Genomic DNA, 25,096 nt, shown 5'->3' with positions numbered 1-25,096 from the left:
GGATTAGTAGATCGGTAGATCAGTAGGATAGATAGAGAGAAAGGTAGATCAGTAGGATAGGTGGAAAGAAAGGTAGATCAGTAGGATATGTGAATAGAAAGGTAGATCAGTAGGATAGGTGGATAGATAAATCAGTAGGATATTTAAATATGTAGATTTGTAGAGATGGTAGATAGGTAGATACATCGATCATTAGGATAGGTAGATCAGTAGGATAGGTATATAGTTAGATCGGTAGAATAGTTAGATAGCGTCAATCATCACATTCTAATAGGAGTGGGTTGGTAGTTTGACTATATAAGTCCATGAAGGAGACAATCACAGACAGATACTTCAGGTTACGGTAGCTGGTTTGGTTTTACATCTCTTCAGCACTATTACCACAGTGGAAAACAGCATGCCTGGTCATTGTAAATGCCAAGTTGTTCTTAATTGAAAAGACTGGTAAAATAAAATGTAAAACATGCAATGTACTATACTAACTTTGTATTAGACAGTTACATTTTATTTTCTTGTCATACTACATTAGGATACTCACTGGTTGTCTGTGTGGTGTTTAGGGTCTCATTCAGTGTTGGGTTGAAGATGGAACACGTCAGAATCAGATTCTCTGTAATGTTCACCGTGCTGGAAATGTTAAATGTTCCTCTTTCTGGATCCCTGATGATCTGAGGAATGTCTTGGTCCAGAAAGCCGTTCTGGTCGGTCCAGGTCAGTGTAGGTTCAGGATATCCCCCAGTACTAGAACATTCTGCCTTCCTGTCTTCATAGTTTATCATCACAACCGGTGTCTGGAAACTTTCTATGGAGCATGAAATGATGGATTTAATGGTCTCAGACCAAATCATAAAAAAACACAACAATTTAATATAAATCAACATGCTTCTCAATACTTTGTAGGGTATCTTAATAAACATGATCTTACTTGCTACTTTTACATTGGTGAGGCACAACTTGTTATTTTGTATTACAGTATTGCCACTTTGGTCTTCTTGATGATGATAGAGAAAAAAAGTTTTTTGGTCATCATCCACCTTTAAATCTTTGAGCAAAAGGGAGAAATTCCCAGAGGGAAGCTGGTCCTGGAAGATTTGTGTTCTATTTCTGTAAGTCACATCTTGATGGCTGTTGTCCTCTCTTCCTTTGTTGAAGGCATGCACAACTTGGTCATTTGGTTTAGATATCCAGTGGAGAATGAGTGTTTGTAGGTCAATGGGTGTGGATGAATTCAGTTTGCAGGGCAACAGGATGGACTTCCCAACTATCCCAATTATGGGATGGCTCGACATCTGAGGGGAGGCTACATCTTTTGCTGGAAATGTAATGAAAACAGTGGTTTCGATTATTGGACAGGAATGTTGTGTGTGTGTGTGAGAGAGAGAGTGTGTGAGTGTGTGTCTGTGCGTGAGTGTACTTCTGTATGTACTATGACAAAGGCACTCTTTAATGCATGTAAAAGTAATATTCATCCAAATGAAGGGTTATATATACAGTGTGTCACAAAATGTAATACACCACTCACAGTTTTGTAAATATTTGCTTATATATTTTCATGTGAGATCACTGACAAAATATACTGTAAAGTAGTGAGTGTACAGTTTGTATAACAGTGTAAATTTGCTGTCCCCTGAAAATAACTCAACACACAGCCATTAATGTCTAAACATGGCACCTCATGGCAAAGAACTCTCTGAGGATCTGAAACAAAGAATTGTTGCTCTACATAAAGATGGCCTAGGCATTAAGAAGATTGCCAAGCCCCTGATACTGAGCTGCAGCACAGTGGCCAAGACCATACTGCGGTTTAACAGGACAGGTTCCACTCAGAACAGGCCTCGACATGGTCGATCAAAGAAGTTGAGTGCACATGCTCAGCGTCATATCCAGAGGTTGTCTTTGGGAAATAGAGGTATGAGTGCTGCCAGCATTGCTGCAGAGGTTGAAGGGGTGGGGGGTCAGCCTGTCAGTGCTCAGACCATATGCCGCACACTGCATCAAATTGGTCTGCATGGCTGTCATCCCGGATCCACAAGAATGCCTGCAAACAGTTTGATTAAGACAAGCAGACTAGGGACAAAGATTACTGGAATCATGTCTTGTGGTCTGATGAGACCAAGATAAACTTATTTGGTTCAGATGGTGAGGAGTACAATGACATGTGTGTCTTTGCTACATTCAAGCTCAGTGGTAGGTGTGTCGAGGTCTGGGGCTGCATGAGTGCTGTCGGCACTGGAGCGCTACAGTTAATTCAGGGAACCATGAATGCCAACATGTACTGTGAAATACTAAAGCAGAGCATGATCCCCTCCCTTCGGAGACTGGGCCGCAGGGCAGTATTCCAACATGATAATGACACCATAAACACCTCCAAGACGACCACTGCTTTGCTAAAGAAGCTGAGGGTAAAGCTGATGGACTGGCCAAGTATGTCTCCAGACCTAAACCCTGTTGAGCATCTGTGAGGCATCCTCAAACGGAAGGTGGAGGAGCGAAAGGTCACTAACATCCACCAGCATTGTGATGTCGTCTTGGATGAGTGGACGAGGACTCCAGTGGCAGCATATGAAGCTCTGGTGAACTCCATGCCCAAGAGGGTTTAGGCAGTGGCGGAAAATGATGTTGGCCACAAAATATATTGACACTTTGAGTCCAATTTAGACATTTTCACTTAGGGTTGTACTCAGTTTGGTTGCCAGAATGGCTGTGTCTTGTGTTATTTTGAGGGGACCAACAATGTACACTGTTATACAAGCTTTACTCACTACTTTACATTGCAGAAAAGTGTAATTTCTTCAGTGTTGTCACATGAAAAGATATTATCAAATATTTACATAACTGTGGGGGGTGTCCTCACTTTTGGGAGATACTTTATGTAGCAGGGCCTAAATATCATTATTAGTGTCCATTACAGATTGCTGTAGACTTTTATTTACAAAATGCATCTTTAGTAGGGAACACAAAGTTAATTTAAGTCTAATTTCTATATGTAATACATCCATTTCTCTGTTTGAATGTTTTCTCAGCAGACACTAATCACATCCTTTCTCATTAGGCTCATTCATAACATGAAGAGAAACACCCCTATTGTTAACAACAATAGTTTGACCATTATAAATGAATGCTATCTTGTATCAAGAGAACATAATTAAGAGAAATCTCGGATGTTGTTGTGGTCACAATGCCCTCAGGAGTCAGGATTCTCTTCCCGTTTTTATTACTAATTTATACCAAAGAAAACCAGCTGGAAATGTAACATGCTGCATTTGGTCATTGCCCCTCAAAATGTTCCCTCCCAAACTCTTCCTGTCAGTAGTTCTGATATTCTATGTACAAACCCGATTCCAAAATAGTTGGGACACTGTACAAATTGCGAGTAAAAAAGGAATGGAATAATTTACAAATCTCATGAACTTATATTTAATTAACAATAGAATATATATAACATATCAAATGTTGAAAGTGAGACTTTTTGTAATGTCATGCCAAATATTGGCTCAATTTAGATTTCATGAGAGCTACACATTCCAAAAAAGTTGGGACAGGTAGCCGGAAAAGTTAAATGTACAGATAAGGAACAGCTGGAGGACCAATCTGCAACTTATTATATCAATTGGCAACATGATTGGGCATAAAAAGAGCCTCTCAGAGTGGCAGTGTCTCTCAGAAGTCAAGATGGGCAGTGGATCACCAATTCCCCCAATGCTGTGGCGAAAAATAGTGGAGCAATATCAGAAAGGAGTTTCTCAGAGAAAAATTGCAAAGAGTTTGAAGTTATCATCATCTACAGTGCATAATATCATCCAAAGATTCAGAGAATCTGGAACAATCTCTGTGCGTAAGGGTCATGGCCGGAAAACCATTCTGGATGCCCGTGATCTTCGGGCCCTCAGACAGCACTGCATCACATACAGGAATGATACTGTAATGGAAGTCACAACATGGGCTCAGGAATACTTCCAGAAAACATTGTTGGTGAACACAATCCACCGTGCCATTCGCCGTTGCTGGCTAAAACTCAAAAAAGAAGCTGTATCTAAACAGGATCCAGAAGCGCAGGCATTTTCTCTGGGCCAAGGATCATTTAAAATGGACTTTGGCAAAGTGGAAAAGTTCCGGTGGTCAGACGAATCAATATTTGAAGTTCATTTTGGAAAACTGGGACGCCATGTCATCCGGACTAAAGAGGACAAGGAAAATCCAAGTTCTTATCAGTGCTCAGTTCAGAAGCCTGCATCTCTGATGGTATGGGGTTGCATGAGTGCGTGTGGCATGGGCAGCCTACACATCTGGAAAGGCACCATCGATGCTGACAGTTATATCCAAGTTCTAGAACAACACATGCTCCCATCCAGATGTCGTCTCTTTCTGGGAAAACCTTGCATTTTCCAACATGACAATGCCAGACCACATATTGCATCAATCACAATGTCATGGCTGCATAGAAGAAGGATCCGGGTACTGAAATGGCCAGCCTGCAGTCCAGATCTTTCACCCATAAAAAACATTTGGCGCATCATGAAGAGGAAGGTGCGACAAAGAAGACCTAAGACAGTTGAACAACTACAAGCCTGTATTAGACAAGAATGGGACAACATTCCTATTCATAAACTTGAGCAACTTGTCTCCTCAGTCCCCAGACGTTTGCAGTCTGTTATAAAAAGAAGAGGGATGCCACACAGTGGTAAACATGGCCTTTTTTGAGCTGTGTTGATGCCATGAAACTTATTTTCCCCTTTAAGTGATATATTTTCTCAGTTTAAACATTTGATATGTCATCTATGTTGTATTCGGAATAAAATATTGAAATCTGAAACTTCCACATCATTGCATTCTGTTTTTATTCACAATTGTACAGTGTCCCAACTTTTTTGGAATCGGGTTTGTAGAAATTAGCAACCAGCCTGTACCCTGGGGTCAACATGGTGGACATTCTGGTTTGTGATCTATTATGTCATTATGACAGTGGACAGTCCAAATGGGTTTGACACATTTTAAACCAATTCCCTGGGTGTCAGGGAAGATTCAACTCCCTCTCTTCCTCATTTAGAGAACAGACACCTGTTTGTATTTATTACCCCCCACCTGTGTTCCTGGTATTTACAATGTTGTGTTTTGTCTTGTGATTTAGTTTCTGTTCGGTTTCATCTAAGTTATTTTATGAAATGTTCTTCGTTCTCCCAGTGCATGTGTCCTGCCTGAGTTTCAACATGACAATACTGATAATAACACTTAACATACAGAGCAGCAGGACTTCACCCAGTCTCCAAACAGACGTTACTTTCCTACATTGTGTTGAAAATAATTACATTATGAAGTTAGCCTTTGATGAATGTTGGATTTTTGTCTAAAGGCCTATTGATAAGATGCCCTTTGGTCAAATGAGATAGCTACGAGCAGTTACACAAGCAGATAGATATCCCAATAAAAAAGATGAAGTCTCTCAACGTCAGCAGAACAAAGCATATTGTTGTTGACTCCAGGTAGCAGAGAGACCATGTCCCAGTGCAACAAATGTTCCTACCATCGGTCAGACAGACTGTTTAACACTAAGACAACGAAGCAGTTTGTTCATGTTAGTCGTCTGACAGTTACTATATGTAAGCTTTCACCCAACTCAGCTACTCAGATACACAGTCAATAATTTATTCTCACGTCTTTTCAATCCTTCGCAAGCAGGAAGCTCCAAGTAAGAATGTAGCATGCGGCTGTATGTTTGGCTTCTATTTTCAATACGTAAGACCACTGAAACTTGAAATTATAACTTACCAAACAACACTAATAGACAGATGGATTGTAGGCTGGCCATTGAACTCAGATTATATCAATTAAATCAGTAGCAGAATACAGGTGATAAACATTAGTTCATAAATGAAAGGAAAGTAAGAAGCACCGCCTTACTTCCGAGGTCAAATCCGTCACATCCGTGAATACATAATTCGACAGTAAAAACATATTACAAACATGTAGCATAATGTCACTATCACTCTGTCTCATACCGATCTGAAATTTCATGAGTCTGTGATTTCTGTTTCTAGATATGCCACTAATTGTTTATTGAGGAAGTGGAGGGACAACAGAAGATTCATTTTGGCAAAATGTCTGTGGTTCAGTTCAGCAAAATAAGAAACTATGATTGAAAAGAGTTATTTTTGAATGCCGAATTATCAACTAGAATCCACATTGTGAAACAACATAAGTATCTTAAATAAAAGATGTCAATCCCATCCCATGAAAAAAAAAAAGCTTGCACATTTTTACCAGATCTGAATTTGTTGAAGTTAAGAGGAAAATGTACTTACTTTTTGATGGAGGTTTTTATTTCATAATTTTTGTGTATCCTGTATTTGATAACCAATTCACAAAGTGAATCTGACAAAATATTCTGATGAACTTTTTCTCTTCTACAGCTTTGGTTGACAAAACATGTTTGTCTTTGCCAAACCTGTCGAGCTACATACCTGTTACGTTCCCCAGTGTTCTTTGTTGTTCTGTTTCCGTATGTGTTTTTTGTTGCAGGTAAGCTGGCTACTTTTCAACCGGGCGAAGCTGATTGATGGGATCTCCCCCAGATTGAGGATCTGACTCTGCCCACAGTGGATCAGTGGATGCAGCTGGTTCACTTCCATATATGCCTCCATATAACCAGCCCTACTCCCTGTCTGTCCATCCCCATACCCCTGAACCAGCCCTACTCCCTGTCTGTCCATCCCCATACCCCTGAACCAGCCCTACTCCCTGTCTGTCCATCCCCATACCCCTGAACCAGCCCTACTCCCTGTCTGTCCATCCCCATACCCCTGAACCAGCCCTACTCCCTGTCTGTCCATCCCCATACCCCTGAACCAGCCCTACTCCCTGTCTGTCCATCCCCATACCCCTGAACCAGCCCTACTCCCTGTCTGTCCATCCCCATACCCCTGAACCAGCCCTACTCCCTGTCTGTCTATCCCCATACCCCTGAACCAGCCCTACTCCCTGTCTGTCCATACCCCTGAACCAGCCCTACTCCCTGTCTGTCCGTCCCCATACCCCTGAACCAGCCCTACTCCCTGTCTGTCCATCCCCATACCCCTGAACCAGCCCTACTCCCTGTCTGTCCATCCCCATACCCCTGAACCAGCCCTACTCCCTGTCTGTCCATTTGTTATATAATTCTATAGATGATAATGTGTGACAATGTATATAATTGATGAGGTTAATGTATATTTAAGTTCCATTTATTTTAAGCAAGTCATTACTGTTGAGAATTTAGCACATTTCTTATAGAGGGTATCCCACAATCCCCCCCAGGATGCTTCGCACCAATCGCACAAATGTCCATATTGTTGGTTGAACTACAGTATCACATAACACTCAGTAACAGTCTCCATAGATGATGAAACATTCCACATGCATAAAAGGTACCACTCAAACAGACATTACTTTCCTACATTGTGTTGCAAATAAAGTAAGCCTTTGGTGAATGTTGGATAAAATGCCCTTTGGTAAAATGAGATAGCTACGAGGAGTGACACAAACAAATAGAAATAGATAGAAACCCCCCCAAAGAATCGAATTTCCCTGAATGTAACCTAATCAAAACATATGGTTGTTGACTGCAGGAAGCAGAGATGACATGTCCAAACATAATGAATCAGCCAGACAGACTGATACACACACACACACACACACACACTAATGCATACAGACACATACATAGACATTAAATATTTACCAACATATTCTCTGATTACTAATGTTGAACCTGAATTATGTTTTCACAGTATTATTTGTCTATTTTTAATAAATAATTTCTTTATACATACATATTTTCTAGCGTTGTCAAGCAGGAAGTTGATGTAAGAATGCTGCTCTAAGATTACGTTATTTTTCCAAAACAGGAGTGAAAATATAGTAACAGACCAATGGATAGTAGGCTGGCCATTGAATTAAGAACAATCAATAGTACATTACTTTAAGTGACCACTCCTGCTCATATACAGAATGAAAGTTATTAGGGGCACTTCCTTACATCATTGTGTTTCCGAGGAAAAATCCTTCACATCCGTATTCACAAAATGTGACTAACAACCTCTTACACACAAGTAGAATGTCAGTATCATTTCTCTGTCTCATGCTGAAATGTAATGAGTCAACTATTTCTGTGTCTAGATTTACCACACATTATGTACTGAGGCTGTGGAAAGATCATCTGACATGTTACTTATTTTCGTACCCAACCTACAGTGTATAATGTTTTTTTATGTTCCTGTGTCCTATGTGGTGTAAAACAAGAAACCAGGCAAGCCTAGTTCAGCCGGCCTGCAATGGAATGGGTAACCATCATGAGATTCAAACCCGGGTGGACCACATAAAAGCCTTTGTCATTAACCACTACACCACATAGCTGTAGATCTGCTGGGTTTCAGTAAAGCCTCTAGTCACTATCAGGAAAAAAATCCTGTTTTGTCACAGGCCATTTTAATAGTTAATTGGCCACTCATGAATGACATTTGTATAGTTAAATTGACTAACGTTTCTTACCAAGTTTAACGCCACCAAAAATAGCGTCTATGTATGGCATTTGCCACTGGCCGTTTTAACAGCGTATTAGCCAGCTTTACCGGTATCTACTAACTTACTGGAATAGTCATAAGAATTGAGCAATTGCCAGCGAGTCTGCTAAAAGATATTTCATTTCATCGCATAAGAACCTATTTTTTTCTTTCATGGCAAAACACACATATAGAGACATACAGAATTACACACACATATTCACATGTATTCAAATACAAATGGAATCACAAATGTCAGCCAACAATATTCAGGTCACTGGTTACTGTCAACACCTTCAAGTTGAATACAAACATTGAATGGCCTTGTGATGGTAATTTCTAAAGTCCAAATAGTTCTATGAAAATGGTAGGTAAGACAGGAGAAATCAATTGCACAATAAACGGTTTAATATACTTGCAAGGAGAGAGTACGCAGGTTACAAAGTAACAGTGAATAGTCTCTAAATAAAAACAGGCAATCGACAGTATTTAAGGACAGGAGAGGGGTGTGACAAATCCTGCACATTCCAGCTCAACAGGACACATTCCCTTCGTTCCATTATAACATTATAAACATCACACAAAGGACAGCTCTCCTTCCTCCCATAAATATTTTCTTCAATTCTAAGAGTTCCAACCGAACCCGAACAGACAATAGATGCCCTCTATGCAAATACCAGCTCCCCCACATTCCTTTACCTATCTAAACAATGGGACTCAAGTCCTTTAATCAGTAAGAATGCATCAGGCTTCAGAAACTTCCCCAACAGCCTACATACACATCTACTGTGTATAGACAAACAATGTCACCTTGTACACGATCAACTAAAAACATATCTGTAATGTTAAGCTGATGCAAAAGCAAACACTAACAAAATAGGACAATTATCTAGACATACAAAGGCAATAATCCACAAAGAACAAGACAAACACAGTGATATATACAGATAAGACATGCTAATGTGTTTTAGTTAAAATGATTGGGCTGTTATTTTACTTAACCTAAGGTAGTTGAATAGGACTGCCCAATCCTGTTCCTGGAGATGTACTGTCCTGTAGGCTCTCTTCTACCCCATTTGTGGATTCAGCTGCTCTCCTCAAAAATATTGACTGTGTTCTCCACACTATTATTTGTAGTTATGTGTCTTATTTTGTCTTATGTGTCTTATTGTCAGGGTTAGTGTGAGTACTTCTAATGTTTTGTACGTTAAAAGGAAGAAATAACAATACTAACCTTTTTTGCAGGAAATTACTAGGCCCACTACTACTATCACCAACGGAACTATTAGTTTTATAATATAGCAGCGAGTGTGTTTCTGCATCTGTTTTTTCTGTGAAAAAAGACAAGACTTATTTAGTAAAGCTTTTAATTAATGAAGATCAGGCAACAGGAGGATGTGTGAATGTTCTCACTGATCTGGGTCTTGTTGCTCGCGGTCTCTCCCAGAAGGAGGTTAAAGATATGGCACATCATCGTCTGATTCTCTGGGAAATGCACTTGACCACAGGCTGTGTACATCCCAGCGTCAGGGTCAGGTGTAATGTTGGTCTGTACTTCCCAGGGTCCCAGGGTGACCTGACGCTGCGACTGATCCTGGATGATCCATGTGACATTTGGCTGGGGGTACCCACCCCGGGTCAAACACGTGACATTTGGTTTGGGGTGTACGCTCTGGACCGAACATGTGACCTCTGACTCAGGGTTTGCGCCCTGGACAGAACATGTGACTTTTGGCTGGGGGTATCCACCCTGGATCGAGCATGTGACCTTTATCTGGGGGTGCCACTCCTGGGTCGGGAACCAGGCTGAAAGATGTATGAAGCAAAGAAAACATTAGAGAAATGTGACATCATATTAGGACTTCCTGCATTGACGAGTGTAATGGTGTAAATAGCTCAACCATACCTGCCACATCCAGGCTGGTGTGACACACTTTAATGAACTCTCAGAGTGGTTTGTCAGTGTTGCTGGACAGTGTAGCGAAAACAAGGTAGGTGTTCTGGTTGTCTTGAAGCGTTAAGTTGTTGAGTTGGATAGACAGATTCCCAGAACTCATCTCAACCTTAAAGGCTTCAGTCTTATTTTTGTAATGGCAGTCCTGGTGTCGGTTCTCTTCACCTTTGTCAAATGAGTAGAGCACCTTAGAGTCCTTATCTTGCCAATAGAACTAGAGTCTTTTTGGGTCAATGGTCGCGGATGAATTCAGGGAACATGGTAATAAAACAGACCGACTTACAGTCCCAGTAATTGCCATCCCAAATGAAGCTGGCACTGAAACATTCAAGACAAATGATCAACTTAAGGTTTCAAACGAAGCTCAGACAGGGAAAACATTTCTCACAGAAAACAGGTAATCTTATCTGTGAAAGTATGTAGCTTCATGCCTGTGTTTTGTAGACAGAGTTTCTACATGTGGAATTGTCACCTTAGTAGACCCCCCCTCCAGGGGGGCGGTACTAAGGGCCCGTGACAGACAGGGGCACTAAAAACAATATTAGAACAAACACTAGGTAAAAAAAAACATTTGTTTTCCTCAAAAAGTTCACATCCAAAGAGCCTCTGTATTGTCCCCCCTTTCCTTTTAGAAAACAGTTGCACAATTTTTCAAAAAGCAAGATGGGTTAAGTCTGTGAGTGGTGGAAATGAACCTGTAAGCTTAGTCCATGGAGAAATAGGATACCTTTTCTCCCATAACATTTGTTGCTTAATAACTTCACAGAAAATTCTGATTGTTTTGCATTTTGTTCCTCTTTTAGCTGACATTTTATCAATGCAGGCAAGCTTTTAGCAAACTATTGATACTAAATCACTTGTCTGGGCCTGGTGCCAGGCCAAACAGATGCAGCTTCAGGTTCAGCAGCCCTGTCTGTCCATCCCCATACCCCTGAACCAGCCCTACTCCCAGTCTGTCCATCCCCATACCCCTGAACCAGCCCTACTCCCTGTCTGTCCATACCCCTGAACCAGCCCTACTCCCTGTCTGTCCATCCCCATAACCCTGAACCAGCCCTACTCACTGTCTGTCCATCCCCATACCCCTGAACTAGCCCTACTCCCTGTCTGTCCATCCCCATACCCCTGAACCAGCCCTACTCCCTGTCTGTCCATCCCCATACCCCTGAACCAGCCCTACTCCCTGTCTGTCCATCCCCATACCCCTGAACCAGCCCTACTCCCTGTCTGTCCATCCCCAAACCCAGTCAGTAAACCCTCCTTGCTCCTTCCTACCAATGATGTCTCAACATGCCTCAAACACCTCAAACACAATATATATTTTTTTTATTCTTAAACCTTTTCACGTTTTTTTGTCTGGGAGTGGTGGTTGTGTTTAAGAAGGTGTTGGGTATTATCAGAATTATAATGTTTTTGGTGACCATTGCTGTTGGGACAGTGATTAGTGCTGGGTCAATTGATGTGATCATATGTGCTTGATCTTAAACAGATCTTTAATTTAAATCTGCATTACATGATTTTCCTTCACAGCTCAAGGCATATTGATTCTCTAATGAAAAGTAAAGAGTCAAATCGCTCTTTCAGTAAGAGAATAATAACATAGTGTAAAGTATTCAAATGTATCACAGCTTCCTTATCTCCAAACAAAAAACAGGGAAACACATCTTCCCTTTTCATTATACCAAATAATTTGCATTTGCCAAACTTGAAACTATTTCCAAACTATTTAGTTTGTCAGTTTATATGGTAACGTGTCATCAAATGTGCCATCTGTTTAATTGTATTTTATCAGAATGTGGGTGGGTTTAATCATTATGTACTGTATTCCAACACAGTTGGTCATGCTTTGAACTGAACTGCTGCTGTAGTTTGGTTTTCTGTTGTGTGCCTTGAAAAATACTATTAATCTATTACTAGAATAAAGTTTTTTTCATTTTTAAAACGGAATTCGTTTCGCCTTCTCATCCATTTAAACTTGCATTTTCTTCTCTGGAATCCATTTTTAATGATACCACCAGGGATGGGTGACCGATATTTCCTGAAACATTTGAGACATAGTTCAGCAGTGGCACCTGCTGTTCAGGAATAGAATTTGCACGGTGTGTTCCTGCAAAAAACCAACGAGTTTATGTCCTGTGTCAACATGAACAAATGACACCACACAATGTTAGTTAATGCATTTGTTAAAGTAAGGGTTATCATTATTAACCGTTTGTTTATGGTTGTTCATCATTCGTTCACGTTATCCTCTGAATCCGTTAATGGTTGTTCATGTACTCTAATGGGAAAGTGTTACTGGACAGGTTCCTAAGATCCACATTCTCCAATGTCCTGAAGTACACCTCTACATAGATGAAAGAAATTATTACATGTTGAAGCAAACAATAGAGACAAAGTCCACATCCAAAACAAACACACACAGTATGGATTTCAGGAGGCACATTTTAACTAACAGCCATAATGTATTCATTAACTATGAATTAATACATGTGTATTAACACACACTCACATAAATAATTGTTTTGTACAGTCATACAGTAATCATTAATTAATGTAAATTAAATGTATTAATTCAAGTGTATTGAGGGTAATCACAAATAAACGCTGGTCTATAGATGTTTCAATTAATCTGTTTACTTAATGTAAAGTGTTAGCTATTACAGTAACAATGACAGACTCCTCAGAAGACTGTAAACCAGCCACACAGTTTGTCTTCATCCCCAGTGGAGGAGTCTGGGTGCTGATTGTTACTGTTCTTGATTCAATTCTTCCATTTCTGCTGTTGATAAAACAGACAAGTTTAGAGATTTGTTATATACTACATTATAAATTGATTTTTGAAACCCTGAAGGCAAAATGCCTAAAACCTGCAGTATATCAGACCCACACCACAAGTCTCATACCACCTGGTTTGTATTATTCTTTAAAGGTCTATATACAACAGGTAGGGGAGGTGTTCAGGCATTGTGTGTTGCTAAGGCTTAAGAATAGACAAAAAGGTAACAAAAATCTCTAACATGCCTTATTGGTTTTACAAATTCCTGAGTTAATAATTCAAAATGAATCAAAACAGTATACATTTTATAGAAATTACACCTGTGTTAAACAGTATGATGTACTACACCTATAGTATAGTTGGATTTCAACTTTTGATCCATGAACAAAATTAATTCAACCGGAAATCAGTGGAGAGTCCAAGACGTTGATCTTCCATAGTTCTTACATGTTCTCCAAAAATTATAAAGGTAACAGTTAATAGTATTTTATGTCAGGACACATGGGAGGCAGTCAGTGGTCATAACCAACCATTACACAGTCCATTATCCTCCAATTAGAAAGGTTCATCCAACAAAGATTCCTGTACATGGTATTTTCCATAAAATGGTCCATGGGTCTATTCATAGTCTATGACAGTCAAATGGACAACTCCTATCAGGGAGTATAGTCAGGGTGTATAGTCAGGGTGTATAGTCAGGGTGTATAGTCAGGGTGTATAGAGAGGGTGTATAGTCAGGGTGTATAGTCAGGGTGTATAGTCAGGGTGTATAGACAGGGTGTATAGTCAGGGTGTATAGTCAGGGTGTATAGTCAGGGTGTATTGTCAGGGTGTATAGTCAGGGTGTATAGAGAGGGTGTATAGACAGGGTGTATAGTCAGGGTGTATAGAGAGGGTGTATAGTCAGGGTGTATAGACAGGGTGTATAGTCAGGGTGTATAGAGAGGGTGTATAGACAGGGTGTATAGTCAGGGTGTATAGAGAGGGTGTATAGTCAGGGTGTATAGAGAGGGTGTATAGTCAGGGTGTATAGAGAGGGTGTATAGTCAGGGTGTATAGTCAGGGTGTATAGTCAGGGTGTATAGAGAGGGTGTATAGTCAGGGTGTATAGTCAGGGTGTATGGACAGTGTGTATAGTCAGGGTGTATAGTCAGGGTGTATAGTCAGGGTGTATAGACAGGGTGTATTGTCAGGGTGTATAGTCAGGGTGTATAGACAGGGTGTATAGTCAGGGTGTATAGTCAGTGTTCTCATTAGGCTTATTTTAAACATAAAGAGAAACACCCCTGTAGTTAACAACAATAGTTTGACCATTATAAATGAATGCTATCTTGTATCAAGAGAACATAATGAAGAAAAAGTTGGATCTCGGATGTTGTGGGCAGGATGCCCTCAGGAGTCAATATTCTCTTCCCGGTATCATAACTAATTTGTACTAAAGAAAACCAGTTGGAATTCAGACTTTGGAAATGTAACGTTGTGTTTGGTCATTGACCCACCATATGTTCCCTCCCAAACTCTTCCAGTCAGTAGTTCTGATATTCTATGTTTTTAATGAGCAACCAGCCTGTACCCTGGGGTCAACATGGTGGACATTCTGGTTTGTGGTCTATTATGTCATTATGACAGTGGACAGTCCAAATGGGTTTGACACATTTAGAACCAATTCCCTGGGTGTCAGGGACGATTCAACTCCCTCTCTTCTTCATTTAGAGAACAGACACCTGTTTGTATTTATTACCCCCCACCTGTGTTCCTGATCACTGGCCCTGTTTAATTCCCTCCTATCCTAGTGTGTCTTGTCACTCTGGGTTTATGTTTCACTCATATTTACATGGTTGGGTTTTGTCTTGTGATTTAGTTTCTGGTTTGTTTCATCTAAGTTATTTTATGAAACGTCCTTTGTTCTCCCAGTGCATGTGTCCTGCCTGAGTTTCAACATGACAATACTGACAATAATACTTACCACACACAGCAGCAGGACTCCACCAAGTTTTCAAACAGACGTTACTTTCCTACATTGTGTTGTAAATAATTACATTATAACGTTAGCCTTTGTTGAATGTTGGATTTTTGTGTAAAGGCCTTTGGATAAAATGCCCTTTGGTCAAATGAGCTATGAGGAGTTACACAAACAGATAGATATCTCAGTATAAAAAAAAATCTAAATGTCCGAATAACAAACCATGTTGTTTTTGACTCCAGGTAGCAGAGAGACCATGTCCCAGTGCAACAAATGTTCCTACCACCGGTCAGACAGACTGTTTAACACTAAGACAACTAAGCAGTTTGTACCTGTAAGTCGTCTGACAGTTTATCTGTAAGCTTTCACCTAACTCAGCTTCTCAGATACACACACACACACACACACACACATGCACACACACATGCACACACATACACACACACACACGCTCATGTATTTTCAATCGTTGTTAAGCAGGAAGCTGCATGACAGAATGTTGTTGTATGTTTAGCTTCTATTTCCAAAACATACGACCATTGAAACTTAAATATAACTTACCAAACAATAGTAACAGACAAAGGCATGGTAGGACGGCCATTGAACTCAGAACATATGAATTAAATCAATAGTTCACTACTTAAGTGATAAACACACTTGCTCATATACGGAAGGAAAGTAAGAGGCACCTCCTTCACTTCGTATCCCAAGGTCAAATCTATCACATCCGTATTCACAAAATTTGAACAACGACCTCTTACGCACGAGTAGTAGAATATTAATATCGTTTCACTCTCTCATACTGAACTTTCTAGATTAAATGATGCTGAAATGCTTTCTAGCTTTACCACTGAGATGTTTCTTCTTCTACCACACACAGTGGGTGATGTTTCACTTTCTTGGGTCTTATGTGGTTTAACAGCTTTACTGCACTCTATGCAGAGGAAGGGGAACGTGTAAGGAGCTCACGCTGGGTTTGAACGTTTCAATGGTCATATGGGATAAAAGACGCTAACCACACGCCAGAATGCTACTTTACGCAGTTGAGGTATTCTACAGTCACCATTGACGTCAACGAAGACTTTACAGAGTTGTAGTTGTAGTTGCTGGAACTACTGCTAAAACAAATGGGGATTTCAACGTGTAAACCACAGCCTAGACAAGAAAATGAAAACAGTATTATAAGCAACCTTTGCATTCACCCCAATGGACCAGTTAGAAGACAACCTGAGACATGCACAGTCGTACATCTGGTCACAATCCACAGTATACATACCCAAGGTACATGTGTATGTAACCCAGAAACAGGATATGTGCTGAAAAAATAGCACAATGACTAGACCAAGGAGATGTTTTCCAGGACAGGGGAGGTTCTCGAGTGTCACCATTGACTTGGTTGACATTAAAAATGATAGTATTCACCATTGACTTGGTTGACATTAAAAATGATAGTATTCACCATTGACTTGGTTGACATTAATAATGACAGTATTCACCACTGACTTGGTTGACATTAATAATGACAGTATTCACCACTGACTTGGTTGACATTAATAATGACAGTATTCACCACTGACTTGGTTGACATTAATAATGACAGTATTCACCACTGACTTGGTTGACATTAATAATGACAGTATTCACCACTGACTTGGTTGACATTAATAATGACAGTATTCACCACTGACTTGGTTGACATTAATAATGACAGTATTCACCACTGACTTGGTTGACATTAATAATGACAGTATTCACCACTGACTTGGTTGACATTAATAATGACAGTATTCACCATTGACTTGGTTGACATTAATAATGACAGTATTCACCACTGACTTGGTTGACATTAATAATGACAGTATTCACCATTGACTTGGTTGACATTAATAATGACAGTATTCACCACTGACTTGGTTGACATTAATAATGACAGTATTCACCATTGACTTGGTTGACATTAATAATGACAGTATTCACCACTGACTTGGTTGACATTAATAATGACAGTATTCACCATTGACTTGGTTGACATTAATAATGACAGTATTCACCACTGACTTGGTTGACATTAATAATGACAGTATTCACCATTGACAAAAATGACTGATCTGTAAAGAAAAGAAAAAGACAACAGTTAATGAGATCGGTCACATTAGGATGAAGTGAACCAGCGACAAATAGAGGTGCTCTGGGAAAGAGTGAAGACAGGTCCTGCTGCATAGACAGAGCTGAGAGGAAGTACAGTACCCTATCATGATTATTCAGATGTAAAGAGCTCTACCCCAATACAACTTCCAACTCTATACTTTTCTGGAGAAGTCTCACTAAGGGGGAAAAGGGCACAAAAACTGTGCACAGACATAGAAACTGCTATTATTAAATAAATAACCAAATTATATTTTCAGGGAAGTAGATCAAGGATTCACACCAATGCTGGCTACCCATCCCAGCATTAACTGTGCCTGTCTAATGTAATCCCTCACTGGTTTCTAAAGAAAAGTGTTTCCTTTCACCAACCACTGTCTGAGGAGCCAACTGATGAAGTGAGCAGGGAACCAAAAGTGTGATTCACCCAAAGTCTGTGAGTCAGAACTGGGAAGGAACAGGCAGGGGAGTCCCAGCCTTGAAGGCCTGTATACACTGTGTGCACAATTATTAGTCAAGTTGTATTTTTGAGGATTCATTTCATTATTGAACAACTACAGTGCTCTCTGTCAATCCAAAATGTTAATAAACCTCAAACCTAAATATTAAAGAATGTAAAAGTGAGGTTTTGGCTATCTTAATAGAATATTTGTGTGCAGAATTATTGTGCATCTAAATGAAAAACAAAAATGTTCCCATCTCGCTTGTGTATTTTCATCTGTTAAAGTGAGAATTACAAACAAACATTTGTGACATTTCAAAAAAAGAAAATCAGTGACCAATATAGCCACCCTTCTTTTCAAAAACAGTCATAAGCCTTTCGTTCATGGAGTCAGTTTCTGGATCTGTTGACCATCAGCTTTTTGTGCCGCATCAACCACAGCCTCCCAGACATTGTTCAGAGAGGTGTACCGTTTTCCTTCATTGAAAATCTCCCATTTAAGAAGTGCCCACAAGTACTCAATAGGGTTCAGGTCTGGGGAGGAAGGGGCCAATGCGATAATGACATAAACAAATGTGTTGTGACAGTAACATTCTATAAATGTAAGGACAAAAACATAATTATTTTAGCAAAAATGTCATAGGATTATGTTTTTTTTTTATGAGCTGAGTAGGATGTCGTTTAGTCCAGACAGTTTAGTCCAGCCAGTTGAATTTATATACCAAGAGCAGGGGAGCAGCCAGGAATTTTGGGCCCCATGACAAAACATCAAATTGGGCCCCTTCTGCGCAGCTGTTACCTATTGTTGTCAGTCATGGGCCCTTGGGATTGTCCTAACATTTCCCCCGTATACGGCGACCCTGACCATGAGAGATGGAAATGAGCATCAGTGAGCATTAGAAAGCTTCTGAAGACACAGAAATATGCTGTTTTTATAACAATGCAATAATGTTTGCCCATTCTGATTGTTTGGTGAATTGTCTGGTACAGAAAAACACAGGGGCCCTTTATTGGCACCTCAGTCACTCAGATATTCCACTTACTTGAAACAGTTAGATTGGTCTCCATTTACATTGTAAGATCCATTTCGATTACTTTGATATGCTTTGAAGAAAATGAACACAACAACAAATAAAACTACGATAACACCAATCACTATTGTAATGACATCAGAATGGTCCGGGTGGCCCTCACCTGTAAGGAGAGAATAGGAAGAGATCCCCTTTTGTTTTCCAAATCATTAAGATCACTAGCAGAATAAAAATAAAATCAGTGCCAGACTCCATAAGGTTAAAGCTACTCACTGGTTGTCTGTGTGGTATTTAGGGTCTCATTCAGAGTTGGGTTGAAGATGGAACAGGTCAGAATCTGATTCTCTGTAATGTTCACCGTGCTGGAAATGTTAAACGTTCCACTTTCTGGATCCCTGATGATCTGAGGAATGTCCTGGTCCAGAAAGCCGTTCTGGTGGGTCCAGGTCAGTGTAGGTTCAGGATATCCCCCAGTACTAGAACATTCTGCCTTCCTGTCTTCATAGTTTATCATCACAACCGGTGTCTGGAAACCTCCTATGGAGCATGACATGATAAAAGTAATGGACTCAGACCAAATCATAAAAAACACAACAATTTAATATAAATCAACATGCTACTACTTTGTAAGGTATCTTAATAAAAATGTTCTTACTTGCTACTTTTACATTGGTGATGCACAACTTCTTATCCTGGATTACAGTACGGCCATTTTTGTCATCTTGATGATGAAAGAGAAAAAAGGTTTTTTGGTCATCATCCACCTTTAAATCTTTGAGCAAGAGGGAGAAATTCCCAGAGGGAAGCTGGTCCAGGAAGATTTGTGTTCTGCTTCTGTAGATCATATCTTGGTAGCTGTTGTCCTCTCTTCCATTGTAGAAGACATGCACAACTTGGTCATTTGGATTAGATGTCCAGTAGAGCTGGGTGTGGATGAATTCAGTTTGCAGGACAACAGGATGGACTCCCCAACTATCCCAATTTTGCGATGGCTCGACATCTGAGGCAAGGCTGCAACTTGCGCTGGAACTGTAAAAATATTGTTTTTGAGATATAGACACTAATATTTCATTTGTGTGTGTGTGTGTATTATGACATAGAAAGACATTTGATGCATGTTAAAGTAAGATTCATCCAAATGAAGGTGTTTCAGTAAGTGTGTCCTGGAGGCAGGCGCAGGCTTCAGTTAGACATACTTAATGCCACACAAAGTAACAGTGAGTAAGAACTCCAACTTATCCCTGTATTCTCTGTTTCTAGCACTGATAGCCATCCGTAGGTCATACCTGGATCTCCTCTAAACCTCCAGGTCCTCAGAGATATAGGCAGAGGACCATGCTCTGAGCTTAGCACGGATATTGCGGTTGCGGTTGGTGGGTGTCCCTTTGGTTGATGCCTGGCAATGTGGTTGGATTGATTTCATGCTTGTTGGGCCCTGTCCGGGGCCTCCCCCGGGTAGGGCCACAGTGTCACCGGACCCCCCCGTCTCAGTTTCCAAGGTGTTACGCTGCTATATTATTGTGCTGGGGGACATGAGGGATGTACTACTAACTTTTCTCAGTTTCCTCCAATTCCAGTTTCCTCCAATTCCTTAAATTTTAGAAGGAGATGAGGTCCTGGTCCACACCTGCGGATTACCTGGTTTGGGGGGACCGTTGCTGTTCCTGTCCCTGTCCACCTGGTCATACTTCTGACCTAGTCTAAAATCAAATATACTCTGGATTTAGCCCAGAGAAATGTATCTATTATTCCAATTGGACTCTTAATATCTCACCCGGCACAGCCAGAAGAGGACTGGTCACCCCTCTGAGCCTGGGTCCTCTCTAGGTTTCTTCCTAAAATTCGACCTTCTTAGGGAGTTTTTCCTAGCCACTGAAATTCAACACTACTGTTGTTTGCTTCTTGGGGTTTAAGGCCGGGTGTCTCTGTAAAGCACTTTGTGACAACTGCTGTTGTAAAAAGCGCTTTATAAATACATTTTGATTGATTGATTGATTGATATTACCATTAACCCAGGGCTTTTGGTTGGGGAAAGTCCTGACACTGACACTCGGGACGAGCATTTGGAGATATATGCAGAGACTAGTCTGTGTATTCAATCAATGTTCCCATCGGCTGCATCACAGAACATCCGCCAATCCGTTGTTTCAAAGCAGTCCTGTCGAGCAGTAATGGATCCCTCATTCCAGCGTTGAACTGTCTGAGAAACGGGTTTATTCTGTTTTAGGTGTTGTCTATAGAATGACAACACCTTCCCGAATGCAGGGCGGGGGAGGGGCTTGTAACCATTTCATATTTGTGAATAACAATGGTCAAGAAAGTTATTGTGCTGGTGGTATTTGGGTAAAACTTTCTCTCATATCTTCTCTATTAAAATCGCCAGCAACAATAGCAGCTGGGTGGGCGTCTTCTATTCCATTTATTATTCCATATAGGTCTTCTAGTGCGTGCATAAAATGCATCCAGAGGCAGCAAAACATCTCTGAACATCCTCCATGTGACTTGATTGAGGGGTTCCTTCCTTTGAAATCGACAGAAAACTAGAATTTGTTCTCCCAGAAGAGTGTTGGCACATTCAGCCGTCCTCTAGCAAATTGCAGTCAGGCTTTCTTCTATCTCTCTGGGGATTAACTTGTAGACTTGATATTGTCCATGTCTCTTTTTTTTTTCATTGGCCATCCAATATTGGTTTTGGACTTGTCCCTTGCATACAGAGATTTCTCTGGATTCTCTGAATCTGGAGCATGGTCAAATGCTACATGCCCTCCAGAACTATTGTCAACAAAGGTAAATAAGAACAAAAATGGCAGTGAAAAAAGTAATTGTTGTTTACCCATTTGATTTTAGACCAAAAATATTTTTTATATATATATACACTCACCTAAAGGATTATTAGGAACACCATGCTAATACTGTGTTTGACCCCCTTTCACCTTCTGAACTGCCTTAATTCTATGTGGCATTGATTCAACAAGGTGCTGAAAGCATTCTTTAGAAATGTTGGCCCATTTTGATAGAATAGCATCTTGCAGTTGATGGAGATTTGTGGGATGCACATCCAGGGCACGAAGCTCCCGTTCCACCACATCCCAAAGATGCTCTATTGGGTTGAGATCTGGTGACTGTGGGGGCCATTTCAGTACAGTGAATCATTGTCATGTTCAAGAAACCAATTTGAAATGATTCGAGCTTTGTGACATGGTGCATTATCCTGCTGGAAGTAGCCATCAGAGGACGGGTACATGGTGGTCATAAAGGAATGGACATGGTCAGAAACAATGCTCAGGTAGGCCGTGGCATTTAAACGATGTCCAATTGGCACTAAGGGGCCTAAAGTGTGCCAAGAAAACATCCCCCACACCATTACACCACCACCACCAGCCTGCACAGTGGTAACAAGGCATGATGGATCCATGTTCTCATTCTGTTTACACCAAATTCTGACTCTACCATCTGAATGTCTCAACAGAAATCGAGGCTCATCAGACCAGGCAACAGTCTTGACATTGAGATTGTCTTGACCAGGATTACACCCCTAAATGCATTGAAGCAACTGCCATGTGATTGGTTGATTAGATAATTGCATTAAAGAGAAATTTAACAGGTGTTCCTAATAATCCTTTAGGTGAGTGTATATATATATATTATATATATATATATACATATATATATATATATATATATATAAATGTAAATGTAACTTTTCATCAAGGGGAAATTGTTCAGAGAAAGAAAAATGAAATCATACCTATAACTATATTATTGAAAAACCTGCGTACCATAGTTCACGTTAACCTAGAGTCAAAGCACTTTCAGTTTGGTGGTAAGTCATTTTGTGTGGCTGTGTGTGTGATTATAACATCCAGGAAACCCATAACGTTCTCAGAATTTTCTGTTATATCACTTAAAGGACTAATTTATCATCTGCTGCTTTACTGATTCACAGTTTTGGAAAAGGAATTTCTTCAAAAGACCTCCATCCTCCCACAATACCACATAATGACAATTCAATAAAAAACAACAACACATTTGTTAATAGGTCTGAATACTTTCTGAAAGGACTGTATATATAATGTATTGTTTAAATAAATCTGCGCGCCCTAAATTCTCAATTTATTTCTGTCAATTCTACCCAATTTCCAAGCAGCTATAATTTGAGCAGCAAAAAATATGTAATTATTTCATATGTGCATCATAATTATTACTAAGTTAGGGTTTAGATGTATGTTGGATATAAATGTAAGTGTGTACATACTCAAGAAATAGAACTACCAGTGTGTACTTAAAAGGGTACAAATGCTTGTCGGTGGGGGTGTACCTTTTTGTGACAATAGTGTTCTTTCTTTTTTCCTTTCTTTTTTTAATTAACTTTTTTCCATTCCTTTAAAAATGTGCTTCTCTGTCCCCATAAAGACCTAAAGTATACCTTTGAGGGTACAAAAATTATACATTTGAGGGTACAAAAGTGTATCTATAAGTATAGAACTGTTCTTGTTTTGTACTTCCCTTTTTGAGTGTGTATATAAAATGCCCATTGGTTGAACAAGTTTACCACATGACATTTGGAATTTGGCACAGGCGCCATAATAAATATAACTTACCGGAACACAGTAAAAGTAAAGAGGATGACAGGATACCCATTGAACTCAGCATATATCCAACAACCAAATCAACATGTTAGACACTCAATACTTTGAGATGGAGGTTAACGGTAATCTACTTTTGTATAACCACACCTGCTACCATCTATAATGTATGACATCAGAGGCTCCTCCTCACCACATGATGTCAGTCCGGTGCAAAAGTCAAGCATTCTGACACATCCGCAAAAAGTATAATTCACGCATGAGAAGCGGAGTTCCACCGTTACACTGCTGTCATTTTGTTCTACCTAACAACCTACAATGCAGGAGACACATCAAAGGGTGTGAAGGAAGTGGTACAAAGCATACATGTGACTTGGCAAATAGGTCACTATATCGCTGCCTTTCTTCCACTCGTTAACTTCCTTACACAAACTCCAAAGACATGCAAAACAAGTAAAAAGATGATTGCCAATCTAACACAACTAAATACTGGTAGATTATATTTCAACGATCTTCTCTTCAACCCGCTCATGCCCATTTCCTTCAATCGCTGCACCTCTTATCTCCTCGTATCCTCTTATCTCTCATTTAAAATATTACATATTCTGTTAACTCATTCTGCAATAACTTAAGCTTAAATAGTGCTGGCTTCACAGTACTGAAAACTTGAAATAAGCTTAAAGTTTAAATCTAAAATCGGATAAATCCCATTATCCATTGTTGTAAAAATAATACGATTCATTTTTTGTATGCTATGAGACACTTCATTATCCCCCAAAACATGACTACAGCCACACAAAAAAAACCATAATTGTCTGAAGGAAGTCACATTGTCAAATAATTGCTTTTATAACATTATTGGGAGAACTTATCTACAGCTCTGGAAAAAATGAAGAGACCACTGCACTCTTTCCTTTCTGTCCCAAAAAGTCGAAAAGGAAGGTTTTAAGTGAGGAACAGAAGGCGTAAAATTAAGAGACCACTGAAAATTTAACGCTTCTGTTCCTCTCTCAAAACTTTCCTTTTCAACTTTTTTGTAAAGAAAAGAGCAAGTTGCAGTGGTCTCGTAATTTGTTTCCGAAGCTGTGAAGATCAAAGCAATATATTTTTCTGACCAGCAAGTGTCACTGCTGATCCCTGTATGTCTCAAATGTTTCAGGAAGAGTGAGTGCACTGTAGGGAGACGAGTTAAAAACTTACCAAAGAACATGGAAACCAAGGCGCACACACCAATCATTTTGAAAGGAATGATGGTTAGGATGGTAGGCTGGATGGTTAAACATACGATATAGTCAAGAGGTACCAGCTACAACAACACAATACTTCCTGTCTCTCTCCTTCTCTGCCACTCTGTCTCTGTGACCTGGGGCATAAGACGTTTGTGTGTCCACACAGGACCCAAGGACTGGGAGAGCAGCTGCTCATGACAGCACGACGGACTGTCCAATCAGTAGATCTGGGTGGGGTCCTAATACCGGGGAGAGAGTAGCGGGAGTGAGTGGTGGTTGTGGTGTCAGTGGGTGGTGCTGTTGCCGTGGGGAAGGTTGCAGAGAGGGGGTGTTGGGAGGATCTACAGAGAGGACTGTTGGGAATGAGGGGAGTGGTGTGGTCATCGACGTTACGTTAGTGGGACGTGTCAGTATGGAGGTGTCAGCGAGGAGGTGT

At 40.2% G+C, this 25,096-nt stretch overlaps 2 protein-coding genes across 5 annotated transcripts; both read right to left on the bottom strand.

The window, feature by feature from the left end:
* Nucleotides 1-483: 483 nt before the first annotated feature.
* On the bottom strand, nucleotides 484-23,533 carry LOC114829686 (butyrophilin subfamily 1 member A1-like). 3 transcript variants are annotated; one of them, XM_034288684.1, is made up of 4 exons: nucleotides 23,447-23,533; nucleotides 19,773-19,874; nucleotides 926-1,216; nucleotides 484-802 (listed from the first exon to the last, which is right to left on the bottom strand). In XM_034288684.1, the coding sequence occupies exons 1-4, from the start codon at nucleotides 23,496-23,498 to the stop codon at nucleotides 516-518; spliced, it is 732 nt and encodes a 243-aa protein (XP_034144575.1). In that variant the 5' UTR covers nucleotides 23,499-23,533; the 3' UTR covers nucleotides 484-515. The 3 variants fall into 3 exon arrangements, 1 of the variants encoding a protein (XP_034144575.1); XR_004574859.1 differs by lacking the exons at nucleotides 19,773-19,874; nucleotides 23,447-23,533 and adding an exon at nucleotides 6,300-6,442 and having other exon boundaries at nucleotides 517-802; nucleotides 926-1,312; XR_004574860.1 differs by lacking the exons at nucleotides 19,773-19,874; nucleotides 23,447-23,533 and adding an exon at nucleotides 5,767-6,010 and having other exon boundaries at nucleotides 517-802; nucleotides 926-1,312.
* On the bottom strand, nucleotides 18,039-19,764 carry LOC105031510 (butyrophilin subfamily 1 member A1-like). 2 transcript variants are annotated; one of them, XM_034288686.1, is made up of 5 exons: nucleotides 19,501-19,764; nucleotides 19,119-19,382; nucleotides 18,858-18,918; nucleotides 18,614-18,674; nucleotides 18,046-18,348 (listed from the first exon to the last, which is right to left on the bottom strand). In XM_034288686.1, the coding sequence occupies exons 1-4, from the start codon at nucleotides 19,688-19,690 to the stop codon at nucleotides 18,623-18,625; spliced, it is 567 nt and encodes a 188-aa protein (XP_034144577.1). In that variant the 5' UTR covers nucleotides 19,691-19,764; the 3' UTR covers nucleotides 18,046-18,348; nucleotides 18,614-18,622. The 2 variants fall into 2 exon arrangements, with proteins under 2 accessions (XP_034144576.1, XP_034144577.1); XM_034288685.1 differs by having other exon boundaries at nucleotides 18,039-18,674.
* Nucleotides 23,534-25,096: the final 1,563 nt, after the last annotated feature.

The sequence above is a fragment of the Esox lucius genome, chromosome 20 (genome assembly GCF_011004845.1).
Source record: "Esox lucius isolate fEsoLuc1 chromosome 20, fEsoLuc1.pri, whole genome shotgun sequence".
Classification (NCBI taxonomy): Eukaryota; Metazoa; Chordata; class Actinopteri; order Esociformes; family Esocidae; genus Esox; species Esox lucius.
Note: the sequence above shows the minus strand (reverse complement) of the source record. Positions and strands in the feature narration are given on the sequence as shown.